At 43.4% G+C, this 25399-nt stretch overlaps 1 protein-coding gene across 7 annotated transcripts in view; it reads left to right on the forward strand.

The window, feature by feature from the left end:
- Positions 1-25399, forward strand: part of arhgap24 (Rho GTPase activating protein 24) — a 466730-nt gene that overhangs the window by 359106 nt on the left and 82225 nt on the right. For all 7 annotated transcript variants that reach the window (XM_072595205.1, XM_072595287.1, XM_072595116.1 and 4 more), the window contains one exon: positions 24214-24336. In XM_072595205.1, the coding sequence (XP_072451306.1) occupies positions 24214-24336 (123 nt within the window). The remainder of the gene's footprint in view (positions 1-24213; positions 24337-25399) is intronic.

Below are 25399 nucleotides of genomic sequence, written 5' to 3' on the forward strand. Positions count from 1 at the left end.
TTACAAATTGCTTTGAGAAATCTAATTGCAATTCAGACTGGATATTAGATGATGATAAAGGAAATTGTTAATAGCTAGAGGAAAATCTTCAGCTTCCCACTGTGTTATTTCCTCTTTCAGGTACAGTATGTGGACATTCTGAGCATTTAATTAAGTATGTTGGTGTTGTGTCTGAATGAGCTAGCTTCCCACTTCTGCCAGAAGTAGGTTCTGGGCAGGAAGGCCCATGGTTAGTCTACCTGCCCTGCTGCCTATTGAGGTCCTAACATTGCCAATTAATGACCAGTTCAGGGCCTCAGGCTGCTGTTGATTGGCAGTAACTCAGCAGCAGGCAGGCCAAATGCCATGTGGCATTCACAATAACTGGGTGACCCTGCGGACAGCAGGCCACTTGTGGGTGAGAGAGGAGGAAATGATGGTAGGAATGAGCATCGCCTTGATTGGAGGGAATCAGTTCGAGATATCAGGCAGAGACCAATCCAGTCAGCAGGCGAGATCCTGGAAGCCTCAGGAACACAGTATCAACATTTGTAAACAGCATACAATTACAGGTAATTCTCCTGTAATGCCATAGCTGCATTCCAGCGAAACCTCGCTTTATAGAAAATCGCTTAATAGAAATAACGGGGCCTGTGGAAAAAGTGGGGTTGTGGCAGGTGAGCAAAAAATATCACTCTCAATCACTCAAAAATTACCCAAATGTCTAACACAAAGTATATCACAGACTGAACGAAAGTTGAAATCACATTTATTAATGAAACAAAAGTAAATACAACACAGTACATTTACAAAATGTAAGAAAGCTCCTCTCTGTACAGTAGCGCTCACAGCAAGTTGCTCTGTCTGCAGCTGACATCAGCACATGCGCAAAACAAAGCACACAAACTGGTCCCCACTGGAATCATGCTACTGCCAATGGAGGTTAGCATTCTCCAAAATACCATTCCCTAATTCTTCAGCAACATTACAGCCAAATCGCAGTGCCGAAACGCGCGTTATCCCAGAACTGTCTGCATAGTGCATGGAGCACGGAGGCAGATGGATTCAGGTTAGACTTAAATTTGAGAAATAGGAAGCGATGCATTTTGGGAGGAGGATAAAGAAGTAGAAATATGCCTTCAATATCTAAGCAGAATGAGGGGACAGAGAAAACTAAGGGTTTAGATTTTTAAAATTTAATCTTGGGATGTGGGCACGATTGGCAAAGCCGATATTTGTTCCCAGCCCTTTGGGCCCTGGAGAAAGAGATGGTGAATTGCCTTACAACGTTTCAACTTTTGGTGATGGTATTCCCTCTGTGCTGGGCAAGGGATCATCCAAGTGGTGATCCTTCCACATATCTGCTGGCCTTGTCCTTCTGGCTACTGGAGTTTCCACCTTTGGGAGATGGAACGTATCAGTGGTAGAGGGGAAGAATGATTGATTAAGTTGGTGGACTGGGTGTTGATTGAGCAAGCTTCCTTATCCTGGATAGTGTGGAACTTCTTGAGTGTTGCTGAGGCTGCACACATCCAGGCAAATAGGGAGTCTTTTCTTTTACCTTGATGAAGAGTTTTATCACACTCCTGATTTGTACTTGTTAGATTGTGGAAAGAGTTTGGCACGTCATGAGGTCAGTCACTGATTGCAAAATTTCTTATCCACACACTTGCAAAATTTCTACTTTTTCTTGGACAGGTGTGTGTATGTGTGTTGTAGATGCAGTTGAAACGCCTGACCAGAAACACAAGCAGTCCTTGAGCACAGTTCACCAGCACTATTACCAGATGTTCTTAATACCCTTCGCTGGGTCCAGTGCATTCAGCTGTTTCCTGTCCACCAGGTGGAGGAGTCAAATTGTAATGGTGGTGACCTGAGGATGATGGTAAGATTGAGCCTAGCTAAAGATGGTTACAGATGCTGCATTTGTCTCTCGCATTCACACCTTGGATTCTTGATGATGAACTTATCATTGAGCCAGGAGAAAGTGAGGGCTGCAGATGCTGGAGATCAGAGTCGAGAATGTGGCACTGGAAAAGCACTGCAGGTCAGGCAACATCTGATGAACAGGAGAATCAATGTTTCAGGCAAAAGTCCTTCATCAGGAATATCTTCCTGTTAGTTATGTAATTGTACACTGCCATTCATCACTGGATATTGCAGGACTGTAGATTTGATCCATTAGTTAGGGAATTGTCTAGTTCTGACTATTGTATGCAGCATCTGCTGTTTTGCATAGATTGTATCTTCACAGGAGTGGCATCTCATTTTCAGGAAATTGTGGAGCAAACCTTGGTGAAACAGACTTAATCCCCTGGCTATCTGGTAATTGTAGACTGAGGGATATACCTGGCATAAGTTTGCAAATTCTCCTCATGTATCCCCAGTTTTGAACCAACTGTTATTTTTATTTATTCCTGGGTTATGGACATCAGTGGCCTAGCAAGCATTTGCTGACCAACCCTAACTGGCCAGTGGGCAGTTTGCATTCTACTACAGCCTGCAATCATATGTAGACTGTAAGGATGGCAGATTTCCTTTTCCAAAGGGTATTCCTGAACCAGGCAGGTTTTCACAACAATCAACCCTCCCAAGATGGGACTTGAACCCCTGTCTTGAACTTTAGCGTGGAGTTCTGGAATGCTAGTCCAAAGGCATTACCATTATAGCTCCACCTCCCTAGTAAATATCAAGTAATTTGATGTTCACAAATCAGTAACGACATTGAGTTAAATTTAATGGCCTCCCCCTTGATGGATTTGGTGATGGGGAATTTAATTGGGTGGGAAGATCCCAGTTAGAGACCACACTCACCATTCTGTCTCACCCAGATTAAGTCCTGGTCTGGAAGGTTCATGGATGGGTAAAGGTCATGTGAAGGTCACATCCCATGGTTGAACCAGCAAGGGGCAGCACATGTGAGCCCAAAAAGTAAACCTTTCAGGATTTGCTTCTGGATTTCAGGGAAAAGGGTGTGGGGACGTCCCTCACTGTCAGGCACTCAGCGCTGAGAGTGACCCTGTCTTTGCTTTTGATAGCTCCCTCAACCCCATCCTCCGCTGTCCAGAGAAACCCCCACCCTGCCTACAGTCTGGCCGGGGTTTCTCACTGATCCGGAGTCTCAGGTGGATGAATTACCAGTGGCTGACATTGGTGCCGAAGGCAGTGAAGAGCTGTCAGCTTCAAATGACCAGTATCTTGGTGCCAGACTCTGGCAATCGATAATGGTGGACCTTCCCTAAAGGGGGATGGTACAGAAATCTCCCCTTCAGCCAGTGGGATGAGATCCAGTCACCTGGGATAAATTCCATCCATTTTTCCTGCTGTCTTCAGGTTGGCGTCAATATTAGAATGGATATGTTATGTCCATGAGCTAAACAAATGATGGACCTTCCCCTTTAATCTCATGGGGCTAAAGGATATGTCTCCAATTTCCTGAGCACAGCCATTCTTCTGTGTCTATTTCAATCCATTAAACCAGAGTTGATAGCTTCTCTTTCAACTTCTCATTTATAATTTATAGAAATGTTTTTCAAATAGTATTTTTGACTGCGTTTTGAATGTATTGATTTGTGAGAAGACACTGTTGTAATCAATCAATTAGGATCCCATGTGGAAAACAGATGACAGTGAAAAACTATAAAAGCAAGGATGATGATATAAGTTGCCCATGGATCTTTAACAATAAAATCAAACTTCACTTCATTTGAGCCTCACTCACATTTCACACGCGTTGAACTTTGACCCATTTATATTGTCTGCATTCAACCCAGCGTTGCCAGTGTCAGAGTTATGAACACGAGGGTTTTTCAGCAAAATGCATTAAAAGGTAATTATTCTTCATTCACATTTTTTTTTCCATTCTGTTACATGTGCAAGGTTAGGAGGAGCACTTGAAAGAAAAGCTCCACTCTCTCAAGGGGCAGCAGAATTATCATGACAAAATCCCAACAGCTCAGCAATAATAGCATTTCTGGGACCTCCCAGCTGTCAATCACATGCCATTACTGTTGAGCTGACCTTGCACAGGAGATAGAAATAATGTCTGTCTAGGAAATTAATTTGATACTTCAGGGCAGGAACAGAGAAAGCAGAATTTATCTCACCTTTTCATTTCAGTATTGAATTCATTATGAAGCACAACGAGTTTGGTTAGATAACAGACCGAGATATCAGCTGTAACATGAGCAATGTATCATTTTCAACATGTTGTAATGCACCTTATGGGACACCAGATAATGGATTACTGATACTACCGTAGTCAATAAAATAAATCTTGATAACATCAATTAATCAGGGTATAGTAAAATACGCTGATGGGAAGCAAAGACAGGTTGACATTTCAAGTTGAACCCTTCAGTAGTGCTGAAAACACAACAAAATCGTTGATTTACAAGCCTTCTTGTTTCCAACGCTGTGTCCCACACCCCACCCATCTTCACTCGCCAACACCCATGTGTTAGGCAGCATAACAAGGATGGAGAGAGAGACAGTTAGGGCAAATGCATAAATCCAGTGGTCACCTGAAGAGAGGTACAATTTGGAGATGTCAGGGCCAAGTTCCCAACTTTCTGCAGGCAGCAGGCAACCTCTCTCTCTCTGTGAATAAACAGCAGCAGTAACAGCTTGCCTGTACTTTCCCACTCTGTGCAGTTACTAAGGGACAACTTCCAGTAGTAGCAAGGATGTAAATTGCTTGCCCTATTGTACCAAGGTACCATATGCAAAGCTTCTCTATATCAAGGCATACTTTAATAAATGGCAATCAGCAAGCGATCGATTGTGACATAATTTAGATTAGACTGTTTGTCTCCTGCTTCATTTGTTGTTGCCAATTTCTACCCCTTCTCTCTTGCCATTGATGGCTTGCTAGGATACAGTTCCATAGGTACTAGGCAACCTCAAGTCCAAATATGTAATCATCACTTGTTTGTGTATGGACGGTCTCTGAAAGTAGACCTAATGATTATGTGGCATCCACAATTTGACATGGGTTACTGCAGACTGACTCTGAGTGGGGAAAATGACCAATTTTCCCACCTCACTCAGGGCTGAAAGGGGATCAGATCAATCAACCTGTGCCCTGCAATGGGCAGGATTCTTCTCTTTGCAGCAGAAGAATGATAGAGGGGGAGTGGGTATCGGACTTCCACCATCTGCTAATCTCAGCACAGCTCTGAGACACTTTGCAGGGTCAGAGCTGGTGGCAGGGCTCCTGATGCCAAGTGGGATCATGCTGCTGCAGAGAAGAACAGTAAGGCAATGCTGCAGTGGCTCTGTGGTTTTGCTATAGATGAGTTCACATCACAAACATCAAATAGTTGAGTACTTCTTTATTCAGATATCTGAACCTTATTTTGGACTCTAACTAATTACAAGGCTACAATATCACAGATATACAGATCTGAGTTCAGTGTTTACTGAGGTTACTGCACTTTACAAACACATTCAACTGACCATACCAACTCCACCACACTGTGTCAGAGTGACTGAATGCAGACAGTTAATGGAACGTCACATGTCATCATGTTGTGTAACTATCTTAAAAGTGCAGTGTGTGTTTGGCCTGGATCCTATGCATTAATACCCCAAGGATCACCTTCCAAAGAGCTGGCAAGGGACAGAAGAAGCTGATAGGAAAGCTACCTAAGCCATGTTTGTCAACTTTACTGAGTCACACGTTTGGAGGTTTGTCAACAATGATGCAGTCCCTCACAGGATTAACTACACTGGAATTGCATTACGAAAGTACCATTCATTCCATAATCAAGCTGACAGAGCTTCATAACAGAGCTGGCAAGACGCGTTGTATTGGAAATAGTGTATAGATGTCATTTCTCAACAAAATTAAATCGTACTATACTTTGACACATCAGATGAGACCAAGACTCAAGGTGACAGAAAATGGTGATTTTAAGAAAAAAGCTTCTCTCTCCTTCCTTAATAACTGCAGCTTGATGCTGCTGGAAGGTTCTGACGCACAAAGCCAGCTGTCTATTACTTCTTCCAGACCTTACTTGTTTGATTTGGCAGTGATTCTCTGAGCAGTAATTGGTGAATTTACGATGTATCTCCCACTGACTGTGCCATGTGTCGGGTCGGGTAGAGGAATGCAGGAATGAAGTGTCAATATAGACAACAGTTTTTGCAGGCTGCTGACAGGAGTGCCAGCAGGCTTCTGACAATCTGTGGCGTACGTTGTGATTTAGGTCAACAGCTCAAGTGTATAGGAGCTAAACTGAAGGGTGTCTCTGCTTGGCTTCCTTCCTCCATTTAAAGGTAGTTCTGACTTCTGTTTCTGGGAATCACTCATGTCAATGAAATGACCATAGAATTCATGTGAAAGCCTGGGTTAGGTTTGTTCAGACGTTTTCTCTCCCTGAATATCCAGTGTACAAGTTCAAATAATGTACGTGCTGTACCTGTGCAACGTGGTGCATTCCTAGCTGAAGTAATTGGCAAAATAAAAAAAACGTTACTGAATGTAACACGTCCTGTATAACTGTGCATTTATTTTAAACGACTTATCCTTGTTCAGGCTCACTGCCATTACTGGCTGGATGTCTCTTGCTCAATGTTTACAGTCCTGAGAAGCACAGTCTTCGATGGCTTTTGTATCTCACTCACTGTACTCCCAAAACCCAGCTGTGTTTTACTCCTTCTCTCTCCCTCTGTCTCTCTGTTAGAGAAGAACTGCTGTTGATTCAATTACAGGCTTAGGTTGCATTGGTGTGCAATCTGACGTCACTATTACAGTTGTTACTAATAAAGCCATCCAGATGTGGTATGACACAGCTATCAGGTGGGATTTGAACCCAGAACCCCTGGCCCAGAGGTAGCGACATAGCCACTGTGGCACAAGAGCCACCACTCTTGTTTGTGTATAGCTGCTTTACCCCATACTCAGCAGCTAATCTTAGATTAAAGCTTTAATTAATCATTTTTCTACATATCCCACTCATCCACTGTTCTTTTTCTGTACCTTATTAACATTTAACCACAAACATTTAATTCCTTACTCCCCCACCCATTAGACAGTCACTTACATTTGAGGCATTAACATTCCCATCCCTCTTCAATGTCTGGGATATATCTGCTGTCTTACTGTTGTCTGAGAGGGTATATCTGTTGTCTGGGAGGATATATCTGCTGCCTTACTTTTGTCTGGAAGGGTATGTCTGCTGTCTTACTGTTGTCTGGGAGGGTATAGCTGTTGTCTGGGAGGGTATAGCTGCTGTGTGGGAGGGTATATCTGCTGTCTTACTATTGTCTGGGAGGGTATATCTGCTGTGTGGGAGGGTATATCTGCTGTCTTACTATTGTCTGGGAAGGTATAGCTGCTGTCTGGGAGGGTATATCTGCTGTCTTACTGTTGTCTGGGAGGGTATAGCTATTGTCTGGGAGGGTATATCTGCTGTGTGGGAGGGTATATCTGCTGTGTGGGAGGGTATATCTGCTGTCTTACTGTTGTCTGGGAGGGTATAGCTGCTGTCTGGGAGGATGAGTGCAGTGGGGTGGGACAGCAGCTTCTCTGCAGACAAGGATATGCCTAGAATTCCATCAGAAAGCAGGTATTTGAGAAAATAAACCTCTAGCCCAGGACATTTTGGATGTTCCTTTATAGCAATGGTCTGCAGCCTGGATGGCCATTTGCTGTATTGGCCTTAATGCTTTTTCTTAAAAAAAATTTTGTACTGCAGGTGATTTCCATTCTTAACATGTACCTATTTCTCCATAATAGTCTTCTGCAGAAGCTGTAACCAAAGAAGAATCATACTAGACTCGAAACATTAACTCTGTTTCTCACTCCGTGGATGCTGCCAGACTTGCTGAGCACCTCCAGCACTTTCTGTTTTATATCTTTGATTGAAGATTTGTCTGGACCTAAATTTCTGGTGTGTTCATATAAGAATTATTGGCCAGAATATATGTGCTAGGATACATTGATAATCTATCTGACCTGCCAACAATAATATTTCTGAATGTGTGTTTTGAGAGGTGGCAGTATAAATTTAATGTCACTGCACGAGTAGTCCAGTAGTTGAGACTAATGACTGAAGGGCGTGCATTCAAATCCCACCATGGCAGTGATTCATTAATGTCCCTTACGTGAAGGAAATTAGTCACCCTTACCTGGTCTGGCTGACAAGTGACTCTTGATCCACAGCAATTGACATTAACTCTTAACTGCTCTCAATTGTCTATAAAACCACTTGGTTCAAGAGTAATTGGGGATGAGCAACAAATGCAGGTGAAACCACATCTCATGGGTAATGTTCGACTGGCATCCAGCCTGTCACACCCTAAAAAAGTTTGGTAAGTTTTCATTGAGATAACTCCCCATTCTTCAAAATTCTAGGGCATGCAGATGCAGTTTCCTCAATTTCTCCTTGTAAGGTGATCTGACCAGCCCAGGGATTACACTGGTAAATCAATGAGGCAAAAGTGAGGACTGCAAATGCTGGAAATTGGAGACTAGATTAGAGTGGTGCTGCAAAAGCACAGCAGGTCAGGCAACATCTGAGGAGCAGGAAAATCGACGTTTCGGGCAAAATCCTGATGAAGGACTTTTGCCCGAAACATCAATTTTCCTGCTCCTTAGATGCTGCCTGATCTGCTGTGCTTTTCCAACAGCACTCTAGTCTAGACTCTGGTAAATCAATGAGCTCTAGCCCTAGAGCAAGAGCATCAATGTAGACAGCAAGTAGCTGAAGTGGTCATGTAGAAGGACCATCATAACTGTTTGCTCATTCCTGCCAGTGAAATCTCCCTGCATGGGAGACAGCTGATTTAACCATCAACTTCACCAACCCATTCCACCCCGACCTTAAGTTCACCTGGACCATCTCAAACACTTGCCTCCCCTTCCTGGACCTCTGCCTCTCCGTCAATGGTGAATGACTCAACACTGACATCTTCTACAAACCCACCAACTCTCACAGCTACCTGGACTACTCCCATCCTGCTTCCTGTAAAAACACTATCTCTTATTCTCAATTCCTCCGCTTCAACTGTATCTGCTCCCAGGAGGACCGGTTCCATCACAGAACACACCAGATGGCCTCCTCCTTTAAAGAATGCAATTTCTCTTCCCATGTGGTTGATGATGTCCTCCAGTGCATCTCATCCACTTCCTGCACCTCTGTCTTTGAACCCCACCCTTCCAACTGCCACAAGGATAGACCCCCCCCCACCCCAGTCCTCACCAACCTCTGCAAACGTTGCATCATCCTCTGCCATTTCCGCCACCTACAAAAAGAGCCCACCGTCAGGGATGCATTTCCTTCCCCAACCCTATCTGCTTTCGGTAAAGATCATTCCCTCCACGACACCCATGTCAGGTGCACGCCCACCACCAACCCACCTTCCCCTGGCATCACAGGAATTGCAAAACCTGCACCCACACCTCTCCCCCTCACCTCCATCCAAGGCCCCAAAGGAGCCTTTTACATCCATCAGAGTTTTACCTGCACTTCCACACATGTCATTTACTGTATCCGTTGCTCCCCATGTCTCCTCTATATGGGGAGACAGGACGCCTACTTGCAGAATGCTTTGGAGAACATCTCTGGGACACATCTCTGGCACGATCCAACCCCACCATCCTGTGGCTGAACACTTCAACTCCCCCTCCCACTCCGCCAAGGACATCCAGGTCCTGGGCCACCTCCATCACCACTCCTTCACCACCTGACACCTGGAGGAACTATGCCTCATCTTCTGCCTCAGCACCCTCCAATCCCCTGGCATCAATGTGGATTTTACCAGTTTCCTCATTCCCCCTCCCCCCACCTTATCCCAGTTCCAACCTTGCAACTCGTTGTCCCCCTCATGACCTGTCCCACTTGTCCATCTTCCTTCCCACCCTCCCTTTCGACATATCACCATCACCTCCACCTCCACCGACCTATCGCACTCTCAGTCCCACCCCCTTCCCACTTATCTCACCACACCCTCGGCTCATAGCCTCATTCCTGATGAAGGGTTTTTGCCCGAAACATTGACTGTCCTGCTCCTGGATGCTGCCTGACCTGCTGTGCTTTTCCAGTATCACACTTTTCAACTCTAATCTCCAGCATCTACAGTCCTCACTCTCGCCTAGCTAATTTAACCATGTAATTCTTCCGTGGACAGTACATTTCAGAGGCATTTGGATCTACATCCTGAGATCTCCACACCTCTCCATTTGAATAATTTAAATCCAATTCAATAAATTCAAATTAGATCCTTCAAGTTGAAGTGGAAAGTGTCTTCGCTGGTTTGTTCATGTATTTCAACATCATCGTCTCAGCTTCAGTTATCTAATAGCAATGCTTCAAACTTAATTTTAATAACTGATGTTATTTGGATGAATTTTAAAACAACAGATGTGTGATTATGTAAACAGCACAGTAAAAATGTTTAAGAAGATATTATTTGCAATAGAACAAACATATGACCGTGACAAAAGCCAATAGCATTCATTAATAATGCTGCTGGTCAGAAAGGAAGCTATGATGTGAGAGAAATGTGAATAGATCTTCCCTTGTGAATAATTCTGCTGAAGACGTCGAGAGAGAGTCACGAGACTGTCATAGTTTTCCAAAAATAGCATTGCATACGATTAAATCAATACGTAGGAAAACAAGAGAGAGCTATGTTTATTCATCTTAGCAAGCTCAGAACTTGCACAGAATAGGAATCATTTTCCTCCCCTTAAAACAATAATATTGGAAAAGTACTTCCAGGTCAGTCAATATCCGCAAAGAGATCATTCGGTAAGACCAGTTCTTTGTAAAAGCTGTCTAATTTAGATTTTTACCTGTGGAAATCAATCCTCCCGAGTTCCATGTTTATTTGTCATTTGAAAATTCCAATGGAATTTCCTTCCTTTCAATGTTTACCAGACAGATCACTATATAATAAATTATGCATCAAAAGCCTTTCAGAGACTTACAAGGTTTTATTATAAATCTAACATTTAACCCAAACATCATTTCCGGCCTTTCTCTACTGAGGAGGGTGCCAGTTTTGTTTGTACCATCAATGAATCAGATTACATATTCTGTCCACAAGGGGCAGTGTTATAGTAACAGAGTGGGTTAAATGCAGAAGAAGACAATTTAGCACATTGTGTCTGCACAAGTTCTTCAAATGAGCATCATTATCTATTATAAATTTCCTACTTTTATTCCATACCGACAAACAAAAGCAGGAGCTAAATCTACATCAGGGGAAATAGTGCACCCCAGTCCTTGTTGAGGCTCCTGCTGTGTACTGCATGCTTCCCTCTGCAAGGACAGTGCATTGAGTACAGGAGTTGGGAGGTCGTGTTGCAGCTGTACATGACATTGGTGAGGCCACTTTTGGAATACTACATTCTATTCTGCTCTCCCTGCTATAGCAAAGATGTTGTGAAACTTGAAAGGATGCAGACAAGATTTACAAGTTGCAGAGGTCAGAGTGTTTGCGTTACATGGAGAGGCTGAATAGGCTGGAGCTCTTTTCCCTGGATTGTCAGAGGTTGAGGGGTAACCTTATGGGGTTTATAAAATCATGAGGGGCATGGATAGGGTAAATAGACAAGGTCCTTTTCCCAGGGTAGGGGAGTTCAGAATTAGAGGACATAGGTTTAAGCTGAGAGGGGAAAGATATGAAATGGACCTAAGAGGCAAGTTTTTCACGCACAGGGTGCATGTGTGGAACGAGCTGCTAGAGGAACTGGTGGAGGCTGGTACAAATACAAATTTAAACAGCATCTGGATGGGTATATGAGTAGGAAGGGTTTAGAGGGAAATGGGCCAAATGCTGGCAATTGGGACTGGATTGAATTAGGATATCTGGTCAGCATGGACGAGTCTGACTGAAGGGTCTCTTTCCGTGACTCTATGACACCCGAGCATGAATATAGCTGAGGACGTGAGCCAACCCTTTCCACAGCCTGCTACCTTAGACCTGTTGATTACTTACTCCAGGCCCAGGGGACCATTTTGATCTGCTCATCCCACTCTGCACTGGGTTCCCAAGACCAGGAGCATAGGGCTGAAGTGCAACCAAAATGACAACAAAATGTTCTTTAAATAGTAAATAGTACAACTGCCCACATCCAAGATACAGATGGTCTACAGACTCCACAGCACCACAGAAAAACCAATATAACCCAGCCCTTTCTATAAATTTGGAAACTCATTCCAAACAATTATTCAATTATGAACGAACAATCAAGAACCAGTGCCCACCAGAGACAGTGTTACAATAACACAAATCAAAACATGACAGGACTTGATGGAAGGATTTCGATGGAAACTTTAGCCAGTAACAGGATAATTTGAGGATCCACCTAGAAGTGAAACTGCTTAAGGCAGTGTGTCCCTAGGGGATGCTATTGGTACCTGAAGTTCATTTAAATGATTGGAATAAAACTTGAAGCCTAGTTTCAGAGCAGCTTGGGCCTAACAGCAATCCCTCCATACCATTGATTATGATCCTGAGTAAGCTCTATCTTGGTGTTCGATGTCTGTGCTTAATGTATTGCTTACATGATGTTAGCAATGCCCTTCAGCCTTCTAAAGATCTGAAGCGTAATTTGTTTTAAACACAGGTTTAATCATGTAAGCGTCTTCTCGTGACTTAGTGTCCTTTATTTCACAATGAACATTATCAACCTAATTAGTCAATATGCATTTTAATGGCCTTGATCCTTGCTGCTGTAGCAATTCTATTATTGACAAAACTACAAACAGACTACAATTCTATTTATTTATCTTTTTCACAAAAGATGTAAAAGTGTAAACACTCCATACAAGGTCAGGTCATTCAAGGCAGTCACTGTTTTCAGGGAAAAATCCAAGGGAGGTTTCAATTAAATGGAAGTGAATGAAGATTACCCAATTTGTGCACTGACAACTTTTACAGTCAGACACAATGCTGTTGTTTCATTTTCCAGGATGTATGGTAAGCTTCACTGGAGGAAAAAAAGGTCAAACTTGACATATATATCAAATGAGTAAACAGATTTTGATATTGGTAAAGACAGCCATCCTGGATCTACACCAAGGTTGGATTTTCCCATCCCAAATCATGTGGCACAGAAGTGCCTTGGCAAACAAAAGGACCACAGAGCAGTGTGACCAGAGATTTGCCTGTTTCCTTCCCTCACAATTTTGCACAGCACGGAAAGAGGCAAAAGTGGAAAATCAGGTCCATGTACGTTAAAGCAGCAATCCAGCTCGTTGAGGATCGATTCAAAGGCCTAACTTCAAACATAATTTTGGAGGTGTTGGCCAGGAATCATGAGCACTTAGCAATCAGGTGCAAAGAGTAAAGATAATGACGTGGAGTCAGTCGACAGCAGCAATCTTTCACAATTTGAATTACTTGAACTGTCAGAAAGATCTCACTACAAGCACTGAAAGGCTGCGGGAGGCTAGCAAGGGAGGATAAATTTTGAACACCCAAAGCTACCCTCTGAGGCAGTGTCTCCTCAACCCTGTAAATATGCCATGAAACAAGTTCTACAGGCATCGTAATGACAGCTATTAGCTGGTGATGGCCATTACTGAGCTACGTAATGCTTGGGTGATGCCCAGTGCCCAACCACCAGGATTTCTAAATGTTGTGGTATAGTGTGGTATACACTTCATAAGATGGCCATGGAAGTAATCCTTGAGTGATCCTTGAAGAAGCAGCGAGAGTGGAAGGTTGATGGAGAAAGAGGTTGAGCAGGACTGGAGACTTAAGCACAGACACCTTCCACTTCATAAGCCGGTCTGGTGGCCAGCTACCAGCTGTTACAGAGAGGTCTGCCCAGAAAGCCCTTCTCATGACCGACAATGTTGAAGATTCTGAGGGCATCTCTCTCCCGACTGCATGCCACCGTGCTGACACACCTGCTGGGCTTGTACTGTCGGTGGGACATGACATATCCAAAGATGGCCTGGGACATGGTCATACTCACAGAATTATACCTTACAGACGATGTCAGGCTGTTGCTTGACTAGTCCATTAAGTCAGCTCTCCTGATTTTGGCACTAGTCCCCAGATGTTAAAAAGAAGGACTTTGTAGGGTAAACGAGGCTATTTCTTCTGCTAGGTGGTCTGTCCAGTGTGGCCTTGGGATTTTAGTCTTGCCAGTGTGCACTTGTTCCTGCCTTAAGGCCTCCTCTAGGTACTTGCATTGCCACTACCTTGATTATTGTGATAGCCGAGAAGGCATGGAGAAGATCTCCGTGCTGGGTGTGGTGCGTTTATTTTTTTCCCTGTCTGAGCAAGCTGGAAAGGGAGGTTGCAGAGCCACACGGGCGATTCCTCCAAGTGAATCAGTGCCAGTTTCTCCAGCCATGCTGTGCTGTCAGGTTTCTCTGAAGGCTGAGTGAATATCCTAAGCACATCCTCCTCTAAAAGCATCAGTGCCACCTATGCAGCTGGTCACACTGCAGTCTGTGTGGCCAAGGCTATGGGAATATTATTGGAGGTCAGACTCACCTTTCTCTTTCCTGCTCCTCGAATTCTGCCTGACCAGCACCACACGCTTGACTCTAATCTCTAGCATTTGTAGTCCTCACTTTTGCCTCTCCTTTCTGCATTACAATAGACTGTTGAACTGCTGACAACACCAGAGGCCAGTTTGGCTCTGCTCTCTTGTTGATTTGTACTGTGTGTGAATGTCAAGTACAATTCTCAGCCCTCCAGGGTAAATGGTGTCCCTTCCGTGGCTGACTTCATTAGCAAACCTCTGGATGTCTGTATCCATGAACCTTGGGATTGGCATGCTGAATTTCTGTGATATTCGTACGTTAGAATGCAACAAATAGTGAATTCAGTGTGCGTTTTCTTCATGAGCATCAATCGACATGAACACTTGGGTGTGAGTCGGTGGTGAGTTCCCAGTTCCCTTTATCGGTGATGGGAGACTTGTGTGAAGACTTCTTTGCCTCATTGGAGTGTCCATCAGGGAATGTGATCCTGCTGTGCTGGAAGGTTTTTGGGAGATAAATCTCCTTGAGCTGTTCTGTCTAGGGGGGGATGGAGTGAAATAAAAAGGGCCCATGTTCAGTGTCAACAGATCTGAAGAGTGGTCAGAGGGTATCCCTTCAAAAGGCACTTGATTACTAAGTTGCCTGTGAAGATCAGCCCCTGACATGGGCTACTGTGCTCAGCTCAAGCACCACACTTAGACCTGCAGAAGCAACGCCTCACTGTACACAGACAGGTACAGAGGGGAGGAGGGACAGGGTGGGTCTCTGAGACAGGAGAGTAATGCAATTGAGGATTCTGCAGTGTTTGGATTATTTCATGAGGGTTCCATGATGCTGGGCGACCACACGTTGGCAGCAAGGAGAGTATGCAGGTCAGTACTCGATCTGAGCTGTGGCCAGCACTGTTCAGCAACCTCCCAAGTCTTCCCCCGCCATTTGTAACTGACGTCCTGGTGGCAGGGAAGGTAAACCTCTCCTAGGACCCAGTCTGGAAATCCGGGATCAGCCCATTTACAGTTGGGGGTGTCAAAATGGGTGGCAGATCCAGGACAGTTAAATCGCTGGATACCAGAAATTTGTACCTCGTGGTAAGTTGGAGATGGAGTCAGAGGGTGATGCAGGATTAGAGCCGACTCCAGATCTCCACCTCTGAGGGGTAATTTTGGCTCCAGCCTAGACCCTTTGCATTCACATTTCCATCCTTGCAGAATTGATTTTCTTAATCTTGTAAACATAAGATCAAATGTGATCAGCATTACACAGTTTTCAGGGTTCAGATCCTGAGTGAAACTCCGATCGTACAAACATAGGATGTAGAAGCAAAGTAGGCCATTTGGCCCCTCGAGTCTGCCCTGCCATTCAATAACATCATGGCTGATCAATTGGTGCTTCAAGTTCCACCTTTCCATCTGCCCCCAATAACCTTTGACTTCCCTTGCCCAATAAGAATCTGTCTAGTTGCACCTTAACAGTATTCACTGACTCTACCTGCACTGCCTCCTCAGGCAGCAAGTTACAAAATCATAGCCTTCCAAGTAAAAATAATTCTCATCAACTCTGTCTTAAAAGGGTAGCACCTAATTCTTTGACATGGTCACAAGAGGAAACATCCTTTCTCCATCCACCTTGTCAAGACCATTAAGGATTTTTGCAAGGTTTGTGAAGGTTTGTAGCTCAGGTTGAGGTTTAGGGTGTAGGTTACATCGTCAGTGGCGACCTACAAGTGAAGCGAAGCTGTTGTCTCCTGCTTTCTATTTATATCTTTCTCCTAGATGGGGTTCCTGGGGTTTGTGGTGATGTCATTTCCTGTTTGTTTTCTGAGGGGTTGATAGATGGCATCTAGATCTATATGCTTGTTTATGGCATTGTGGTTGGAGTGCCAGGCCTGTAGGAATTCTCTGGCATGTCTTTTCTTAGCCTATCCGAGGATAGATGTGTTGTCCCAGTCGAAATGGTGGTTTTTTCATCCATGTGTAGGGCTACGAGGGAGAGAGGGTCGTGTCTTTTTGCGGCTAGCTGGTGTTCGTGTATCCTGGTGGCTAACTTTCTGCCTGTTTGTCCTATGTAGTGTTTGTGGCAGTCCTTGCATGGCATTTTGTAGATGAGTTGGTTTTGTCCATGGGTTGTACTGGGTCTTTTAAGTTTGTTAGTTTTTGTTTGAGAGAGTTGGTGGGTTTGTGTGCTACTAGGATTCCAAGGGGTCTTAGTAGTCTGGCTGTCATTTCTGAAACTTCTTTGATGTATGGTAAGGTGGTTAGGGTTTCTGGCTGTGTTTGGTCTGCTTGTCGTGGTTTGTTCCTGAGGAATCTGCGCACTCTACTTTTTGAGTATGCGTTTTTCTTGAATACGTTGTATAGGTGGTTCTCCTGTTTTCCGAAGTTCGTCTGTGCTGCAGTGTGTGGTGGCTCCTTGGAATAGTGTTCTGATACAGCTTCGTTTGTGTGTGTTGGGATGGTTGCTGGTGCAGTTAAGTATTTGGTCAATGTTTGTCGGTTTTCTGTATACGCAGGTTTATAATTCTCCCTTGTCCTTTCTTTCAACTGTGACGTCCAGGAATGTGAGTTTGTTGTCGGTTTCTTCTTCCTTGGTGAACTTTATGCCTGTGAGGGTGTTGTTGATGATGTTAAATGTCTCCTCTATCTTGTTTCGTTTTGTGATGACAAAGGTGTCATGTACGTAGCGGACCCAGATTTTTGGTTTGATGGTTGGTAGGGCTGTTTGTTCTAGTCTTAGCATTACCGCTTCTGCTATGAATCCTGATAGCGGAGATCCCATGGGTGTGCCGTTGGTTTGTTTGTAGACTATGTTGTTGAAGGTGAAGTGGGTGGTGAGGCACAGGTCCACTAGCTTCATGATGTTTTCGTTGGTAATGAGATTGATGGTGGTTGGTGTGTGTGTGATAGTCTCTTCTAAAAGTGTGGTGAGTGTTTCCTTTGCCAGGTCGATGTTGATGGAGGTGAACAGTGCTGTTACGTCGAATGAGATCATTGCTTTGTCTTCCTCTATTTTGGTGTTTTTGATGATTTTTTAGGAATTCCTGGGTGGAGTGGATGGAGTGCTGTGACTCCTCTACTAGGTATTTCAGTCTTGCCTGTAGTTCTTTGGCCAGTCTGTAAGTTGGTGTTCTGGGTAGTGAGACTATGGGTCTGAGGGGGGCTCCTGGTTTATGGATTTTTGGTAGTCCGTATAATCGTGGGGTGTTGGTCCCGTCGGGTTTCATTTTCTGGAATTCCGTCTTGTTTAATTGTCTGGAATTGTGTAATTTTCTTAGGAGATATGTAATTTTGTTTTCTAGTTGTGGGGTCGGGTCTAGCGCCACCTGTTGCTAGGTGTTGGTGTCTGCGAGGAATGCCATCCGAGAGATTTCCACCTGCGAACAACTGTACTTCCTGCGTGAATGTTTAAGAAAACAGGTACTGCCAAAATGTCTCCAATATAAACCGCCGATAAAAGCACCTCAAGCCAGAAATTTAACAGAACAAAATGGCCGCAGAATGCTCCAAGAACTAATCAATGATGTCCACCACAGACTCCGAAAATACAACCAGGAAATTGCGCACCAAAAACCTTTATTCAAACAAGCAACAAATCAAAAATGGACAGACTCGGTAGAACGAGCCATAAACACCAAACAACGACAAACACAGATAAAGAAAAATCGGGACCTGTAGAAAAAACTTGACAGACTCACAAAAACAAAACAGATAACACAGGGGCATGGATAAAGAACTTATCAGACCGGACCCTATCAGACACAGAAAAAGCGGTACTAGTCAAAGGATTAAATTTCAATTACCGAGATGCTGACAAGAAGGGTTTCCTAGCGGCATTAGAAACCACATTGAAGGACAACAATCTCACGGAAGAAACACAACAAACAATCAGACAGACAGTTGCACCTATTCTGAGCCGAAAGAAGGAAGGAAACAAAGTGAACACACAAGAAAGGAAAGCCCGAAGAAAACTTCAAAAAAAGACAAAAACATCATTATATTACCTGCAGACAAAGGTCGGCTCACAGTCATCGTGAACAGAAGGTACTACATAGAGAAAGGCTCGCAGACACTACTCGCAGACACCAACACCTAGCAACAGGTGGCGCTAGACCCGACCCCACAACTAGGAAACAAAATTACATATCTCCTAAGAAAATTACACAATTCCGGACAATTAAACAAGACGGAATTCCAGAAAATGAAACCCAATGGGACCAACACCCCACGATTATACGGACTACCAAAAATCCATAAACCAGGAGCCCCCCTCAGACCCATAGTCTCACTACCCAGAACACCAACTTACAGACTGGCCAAAGAACTACAGGCAAGACTGAAATACCTAGTAGAGGAGTCACAGCACTCCATCCACTCCACCCAGGAATTCCTAAAAAATCATCAAAAACACCAAAATAGAGGAAGACAAAGCAATGATCTCATTCGACATAACAGCACTGTTCACCTCCATCAACATTGACCTGGCAAAGGAAACACTTACCACACTTTTAGAAGAGACCATCACATACACACCAACCACCATCAATCTCATTACCAATGAAAACATCATGAAGCTAGTGGACCTGTGCCTCACCACCCACTTCACCTTCAACAACATAGTCTACAAACAAACCAATGGCACACCCATGGGATCTCCGCTATCAGGATTCATAGCAGAAGCAGTAATGCAAAGACTAGAACAAACAGCCCTACCAACCATCAAACCAAAAATCTGGGTCCGCTACGTACATGACACCTTTGTCATCACAAAACGAAACAAGATAGAGGAGACATTTAACATCATCAACAACACCCTCACAGGCATAAAGTTCACCAATGAGGAGGAAACCAAGAACAAACTCACATTCCTGGACGTCACAGTCGAAACAAAGGACAACGGAGAACTACAAACCTGCGTATACAGAAAACCGACAAACATTGACCAAATACTTAACTGCACCAGCAACCATCCCAACACACACAAACGAAGCTGTATCAGAACACTATTCCAAGGATCCACCACACACTGCAGCACAGATGAACTTCGGAAAACAGGAGAACCACCTATACAACGTATTCAAGAAGAATGGATACTCAAAATATGCAGTGCCTAGATTCCTCAGGAACAAACCACGACAAGCAGACCAAACACAGCCAGAAACCCTAACCACCTTACCATACATCAAAGAAGTTTCAGAAATGACAGCCAGACTACTAAGACCCCTCGGAATCCTAGTAGCACACAAACCCACCAACACTCTCAAACAAAAACTAACAAACTTAAAAGACCCAGTACATCCCACGTACAAAACCAACGTCATCTACAAAATTCCATGCAAGGACTGCCACAAACACTATGTAGGACAAACAGGAAGAAAGTTAGCCACCAGGATACATGAACACCAGCTAGCCACAAAAAGACACGACCTCTCTCCCTCGTAGCCCTACACATGGATGAAAAAAACCACCATTTCGAGTGGGACAACACATCTATCCTGGGACAGGCTAAGAAAAGACGTGCCAGAGAATTCCTACAGGCCTGGCACTCCAACCACAATGCCATAAACAAAGATATAGATCTAGAAGCCATCTATCAACCCCTAAAAAAAAAGGAAAAGGAAATGACATCACCACAAACCCCAGGAACCCCAGCCAGGAGAAAGATAAAAATAGAAAGCAGGAGACAACAGCTTCGCTTCACTTGGAGGTCGCCACTGATGATGTTACCTAGCCAGGGAATGAAACGTCTGGATATCAAACGTACAGCTCAGCGAGCAAACCTACACCCTAAACCATTAAGGATCTTATAAACTTCAATCAAATTACCCCTCACTAGTCTAAACTCCTGTGAAAACCAGCCCAGCCTGTCCAACCCATCTTCATAAGAGAGCTCACTTATTCCAGGTATCAAACTGGCAAACTTCCCGTGAACCATCTCCAACAAATTTACATTCTTCCTTAAGTAAGGAGACCAATATGCACATGTATTTGAGATGTCTCAGCAGTGCTCCATACAGATGAAGCATAACATCTTTATTTTCATAGAACACAATTACGAGAATCAATATTATATCCAAAGTAGAGGCCTAATTTTTCATTTTAGCCATTTTTTGTAAAGTATTGCCAGAACTAATGATGGAGGTTTATTTTCTGTGTGTTTAGTCAGGCTGCCGGTGAAGCTATTGCCTGTTAAAAAGCTGTTCAGGCTCCGTGTGGAGAATTCCACACATTAGCGTCAATCAGCAAGAATTTTAACCATCTTGTAGAAATGCATTACGAAACCTTTCCTTGTTTTGGAAATGTAAAGGTATTGTTTGGAACAAGTCTTGAAAGAAATGATCAGATAACCTGACTATCCGTCTAATCAATCCTTTTTCTCAGCTCTCACAACAATGTCTAGACTGGTATTTTGCTGTTGAAATTCTTCCTGATTAAATTGCGACCTTTTGCATTTATATCACAAACAACTAGACACTGGTACATACACGCAATTTCCTACACATACACCTGCATGCACGTACACACAAACGCACACACATATGCACACACGCACATGCACACACATCCAACTTATGTCATTTTATAAAGTATTATCTACCCTAATGGGAGAGATGTTGGCCTGCGGACCACATTTTGTTCAGTTTTCATACACAAATCAGATAATTTTGCATCATGCTGTCCCATGCCTAGTTAATGCGAAAATACGTCTAGCACGAGATTTTGGAAAGGCCCCAAGCATCCAGTAACTGTGCACAGTCACTAATTATTTTGGACCTATTACTAATTTCTCAAGCAAACCTGGCTGAGTTTGCAATCCAAAAGGAGGCACAGAAACTGGTTTCTGTCACTTCCAGAGTGACAACCATTACCATCTTAATAATATCCCACTTATTCAAGAGATTTCTCGGAGCAGTCTACTGGACAGTGAATAGCAACTGGCACTGAATCTAATGAGGAAATGGGCTCACAGGCAAAAAGAATAATGTTCTTAAGGTTTTGAGGCAGAGAAAGAAGGGGATAAGGGGGCATACAAAGGAAAGGAGATTCAGGGTGGGGATTAGTTGTGGACAATGGCATTGCTGCCAGTGGTGGTATGGATAAAATAGGCAACAAAGAATATTGTGATCACAAAGAAAAACAGAAATTGCTGGAAAAGCTCAGCAGGTAGGGCAACATCAGTAGAGAGAAATCAGAGTTTATGTTTGGGTTCAGTGAACTTTCCTCAGAATTGGTGGTAGCTAGGAATAAGTTATTTTATGTAGAAAATAGGGCGGGGGTAAGGAGTAAGTGATAGATGAAGATAGAGCACAGAGAGAAGAACAGTTGGACAGACAAAGGAGTAGATAACAATCAACCTAGGAGAATGAATAGCTATTAATGGGGAATATCAGTGGCTACCAATGGGCTGTGTGTAATAGCAGACCATGTGATAACAAGGCGTGATATGTGGGACTTGAGATAATTGCATGTGAGAGTTCAAGCCCTAAATTCGTTGAATTCGATATTGAGTCCAGAAGGCTGTTGTTCTTCCAGCTTGCACTGAGCTGTGCTGGAGCACTGCAGCAAGCCTAAGACCAAGATGTTGGCCACGGAACAGGGTGGTGTGTGGAGGTGGCAAGCAACTGGAAGTTCAGTCTTTTTGCGCAATATTGTGGTGTTGGAGGAGAAGATTGGGCAGAGAGAAAGGGGTGAAGGGGATTGTGGAATTTGTGAGAGATGAAGTCACATATGAAATTTGAGATGATGCCAAAAATCTGAAAATTGATTTTGTGTAAGGATGATTGAACCTGGGAAGGAGAGGTTTAAGGGTATGTAGATAGGATCAGCATGCAAATAACAGATCTCCAATTTGTAGTTTATTTTTATTTATTTAACTAACCTACTTTTCTAATCAACCTGTTCAGATATTTTCTTAGATACCTATAGAGCAGGTGAGACTTCGACATCCCAAGCAAGGGTTAGGGACAGATCAATGTGCCACAGTTTATGGTGGGTTGAAGAAACTGAGCAGGAAAGCTGACAAGAGCGGAAACGGCCAGTGTTCTGCACCATCCTGGATAAAAGCATGCGTAGTTTTCTGCAAAAACAAACTCAGACAGTTGGATCTCACCTTATGCACTTTCCTCACCTCTGGTAATTGGGAGGGATGCAAATGGTGCAAAGACCACATTTGTTTTATTTCATTTATGTTTGGACTGTAGACTAATAAAACGAAGATACTGCCTTAAAAAAGAAGAGACTGTTCAAAGAGGTTGCTAAAGTTTTAAAAATAATGTTTCCTGGATCAATTGTTTCAACTCACAATGTTGCCTTTTCCCAGAACCATGAGAGTGAAAATAGATAATATGGAGTTGATGAGCTCTGAACCAAGGGGCATGATAACCAAGTATTGATTGGCTCCTGAACAGGTGACCGTGGCTTGTATTAAGCCATTACAGCAGAAACGTCTAGCCTGCAAAGAGAAAGCTCTGTCTGTCTCTCTCTTATTCCCAGAAAGTCTTCAGTAACAGCTGGCTGGCTTCCATTCAGCTTTCCCTGCAAATCCTCTGTTGAAAGACAATTAAAACACCTTCACATATTGAAAAGATGAATGCTCAAAAAGGATATGAAGGACTGAACATTTCTGTGCAAACAATCTTGTGATAAGAGCAAATGACTGTTAGAAGTTAGAAGCAATGGAAAGAACACAATTAATTAACTCCTTTGGTCCAATCTGTTGCTATCAAACAGTGTTTCCTTAATTTTGTTTTATTTTCCCAGTCTTGATGTATATGTCTTATCTGTCTTTTTGTGCCTATCTGCTTGAGAAAGGTGAAAACTAACAGGGGTAGAGTTTAAGCTACAGACTTGTAAATTAGCCATTCACATTTCTGTTATTTCTGTAAAATAATCTATAGGCCATAAATAGCTGTTTTCTTGTTAAGTACAAAAATTTGGTGAGCATTTCTTTAGTCAATCAGGCAAACTGGGGTTTTTGGGTAGTTTGACCCAGTTTTGTCACATTCCTGACAGCCCCAGGAACAGTAGGGTTTGATTCTCAGCACTCTACCCCTAGTAACGTTCCGTTACTAGCGAATGTTAGAAAAATAGGCAATTGTGTCCAGTTGCTTGGCATAAACCCTGCAGCAAAGGGCAATCCAGCAGGAAAAGGATTGAACTGAACTCATGCTTCCTCTTACTGTCAAATGTTGAATTGGTTAACAATGCAAACCAGGGCTGGGGGCTCCTGTAGTGTGGTGGCAGTGTCCATACCTCTGAGCCAGGAGATCCAGGCTGATGAAAATAAACTGAAAGCCAGGGCTGAGATGAGGGCAAAGATCTAAAAAAACATTGAGAACAACTGGTTGAAGGCCTTTGGCACCAACTGCTCTCTGACTAACATGCTCCATCACCATGACAACCTGTCAAGTAATCCCCTATCTAGGCTTATCATCAAAGACTCATCATTTGGTTAGCGTATGGCTTTGGGTACCATGCCCCAGTAAACAGGAAAAGAGAGCAGGAAGGGAAATATTGGCCAAAATAGACACTCCTTAGGTTTAGCTTGGCTATGGGCATATTAATATGATTCATTGTTGTTGACAGGGTGTCACGGTGATAAAAAGCATTTTAGGGACACTCTGTCCTCTGTTCACTGGGTATTTTTAATCACAGTTGCATTTACAGCCTTGACTTCTCTGGAAAACCAGCGATTGGGCTGCTGGCCCACAGCAGGGTTCTGGTTAAAGATTTGCTCACCCTAAATGATTTCCAGTGGAATATCACTGCTGTGTTGTGCCTTCCAGGTGGAGATCGTGATCGGATGACAGCCAATCATGAAACCTATCTCCTCATGGCCAGTGCACAAAATGATATGGAAGACTGGGTGAAGACTATTCGCAGAGTGATTTGGGCTCCTTTCGGTGGAGGTAATCTTGGCATTTTCAACTGCTCGGCTATAACTACTTTCGGGGAAATTCTTTTGGCCTTGTATTCCCATATTTATTAGCAGCTAAATGGAAAGTGAAAATATTATTCAGAGTCACCAGACCCAGGGGGCTCCATTAATGTCAACTTCACAGAGCTCTATGAAACACGGTGGGACATAGAGTTATATTGATGTCATGATGCTCATAAATGCTGCGGTATAGCATCCCTACTGGGTTCTGCAAATTACGTGTAACTCAATAGAAAGTGGAACTTGGTCAAAGACATAGTATTTAAGCAGTGCCTTAAGCAACCTAAACGAAGGCATTAATGGTGCAACCGTTAAAATCGAGGATGCGATAGAATCAGAGGAAAAGATTTCTCAAAGGATCATGGGGGTAGGGGAGGTTAAAGATATGAAGAGATGGATATGGAACCCAGAATGAACATTTTAAAATCAAAGTGTTGCTTAACCCCAAGCCAGTGTGGTTCAGTGAGTCCAGCAATGATAGGGGAATGGGACTTGCTAAAAGTTAACATGGGCAACAGATATTAGGACAGCCTCAAATAATGTGGGGTGCAATGTGAGTTCTTACAAGTCTGTGCCTCTTGCCCTAAAGGATGGGCAATTAAGTGCTGTACTGGGGTACAGGTCAGGGTGGTGAAAGTATATAATGGCTTTATTTAAAATCAGGGCATTAAAGTTGGAGGGAATGGTGTGGTTAACCAAATATGTAATTGTTTAATGAATCACTGACACTGGTACATCAGGTAGAAGGAAAGCAAATGGAATTTTGACATTTATTGCTAAAGGAATAGAATATAAAAGTAGGGAAGTGTTGCTGCAACTGGACAAGGCATTAGTGAGGCTGCATCTGGGGTCTTGTGTTAGGTTTTGTTTCCCTTACTTGAGGAAGGATGTGGTTGTATTGGGGGTAGTTCAGAGAAGATTCACTAGATTGACCCCAGAGATGAGAGGTTTGTCTTATCAAAAGATATTCAGCAGTTTAGGCCGATTCTCTCTGAAGTTTAAAAGAATAAGAGGTGATCTAATTGAGGTATATA

The sequence above is a fragment of the Chiloscyllium punctatum genome, chromosome 1, assembly GCF_047496795.1.
Source record: "Chiloscyllium punctatum isolate Juve2018m chromosome 1, sChiPun1.3, whole genome shotgun sequence".
NCBI lineage: Eukaryota > Metazoa > Chordata > Chondrichthyes > Orectolobiformes > Hemiscylliidae > Chiloscyllium > Chiloscyllium punctatum.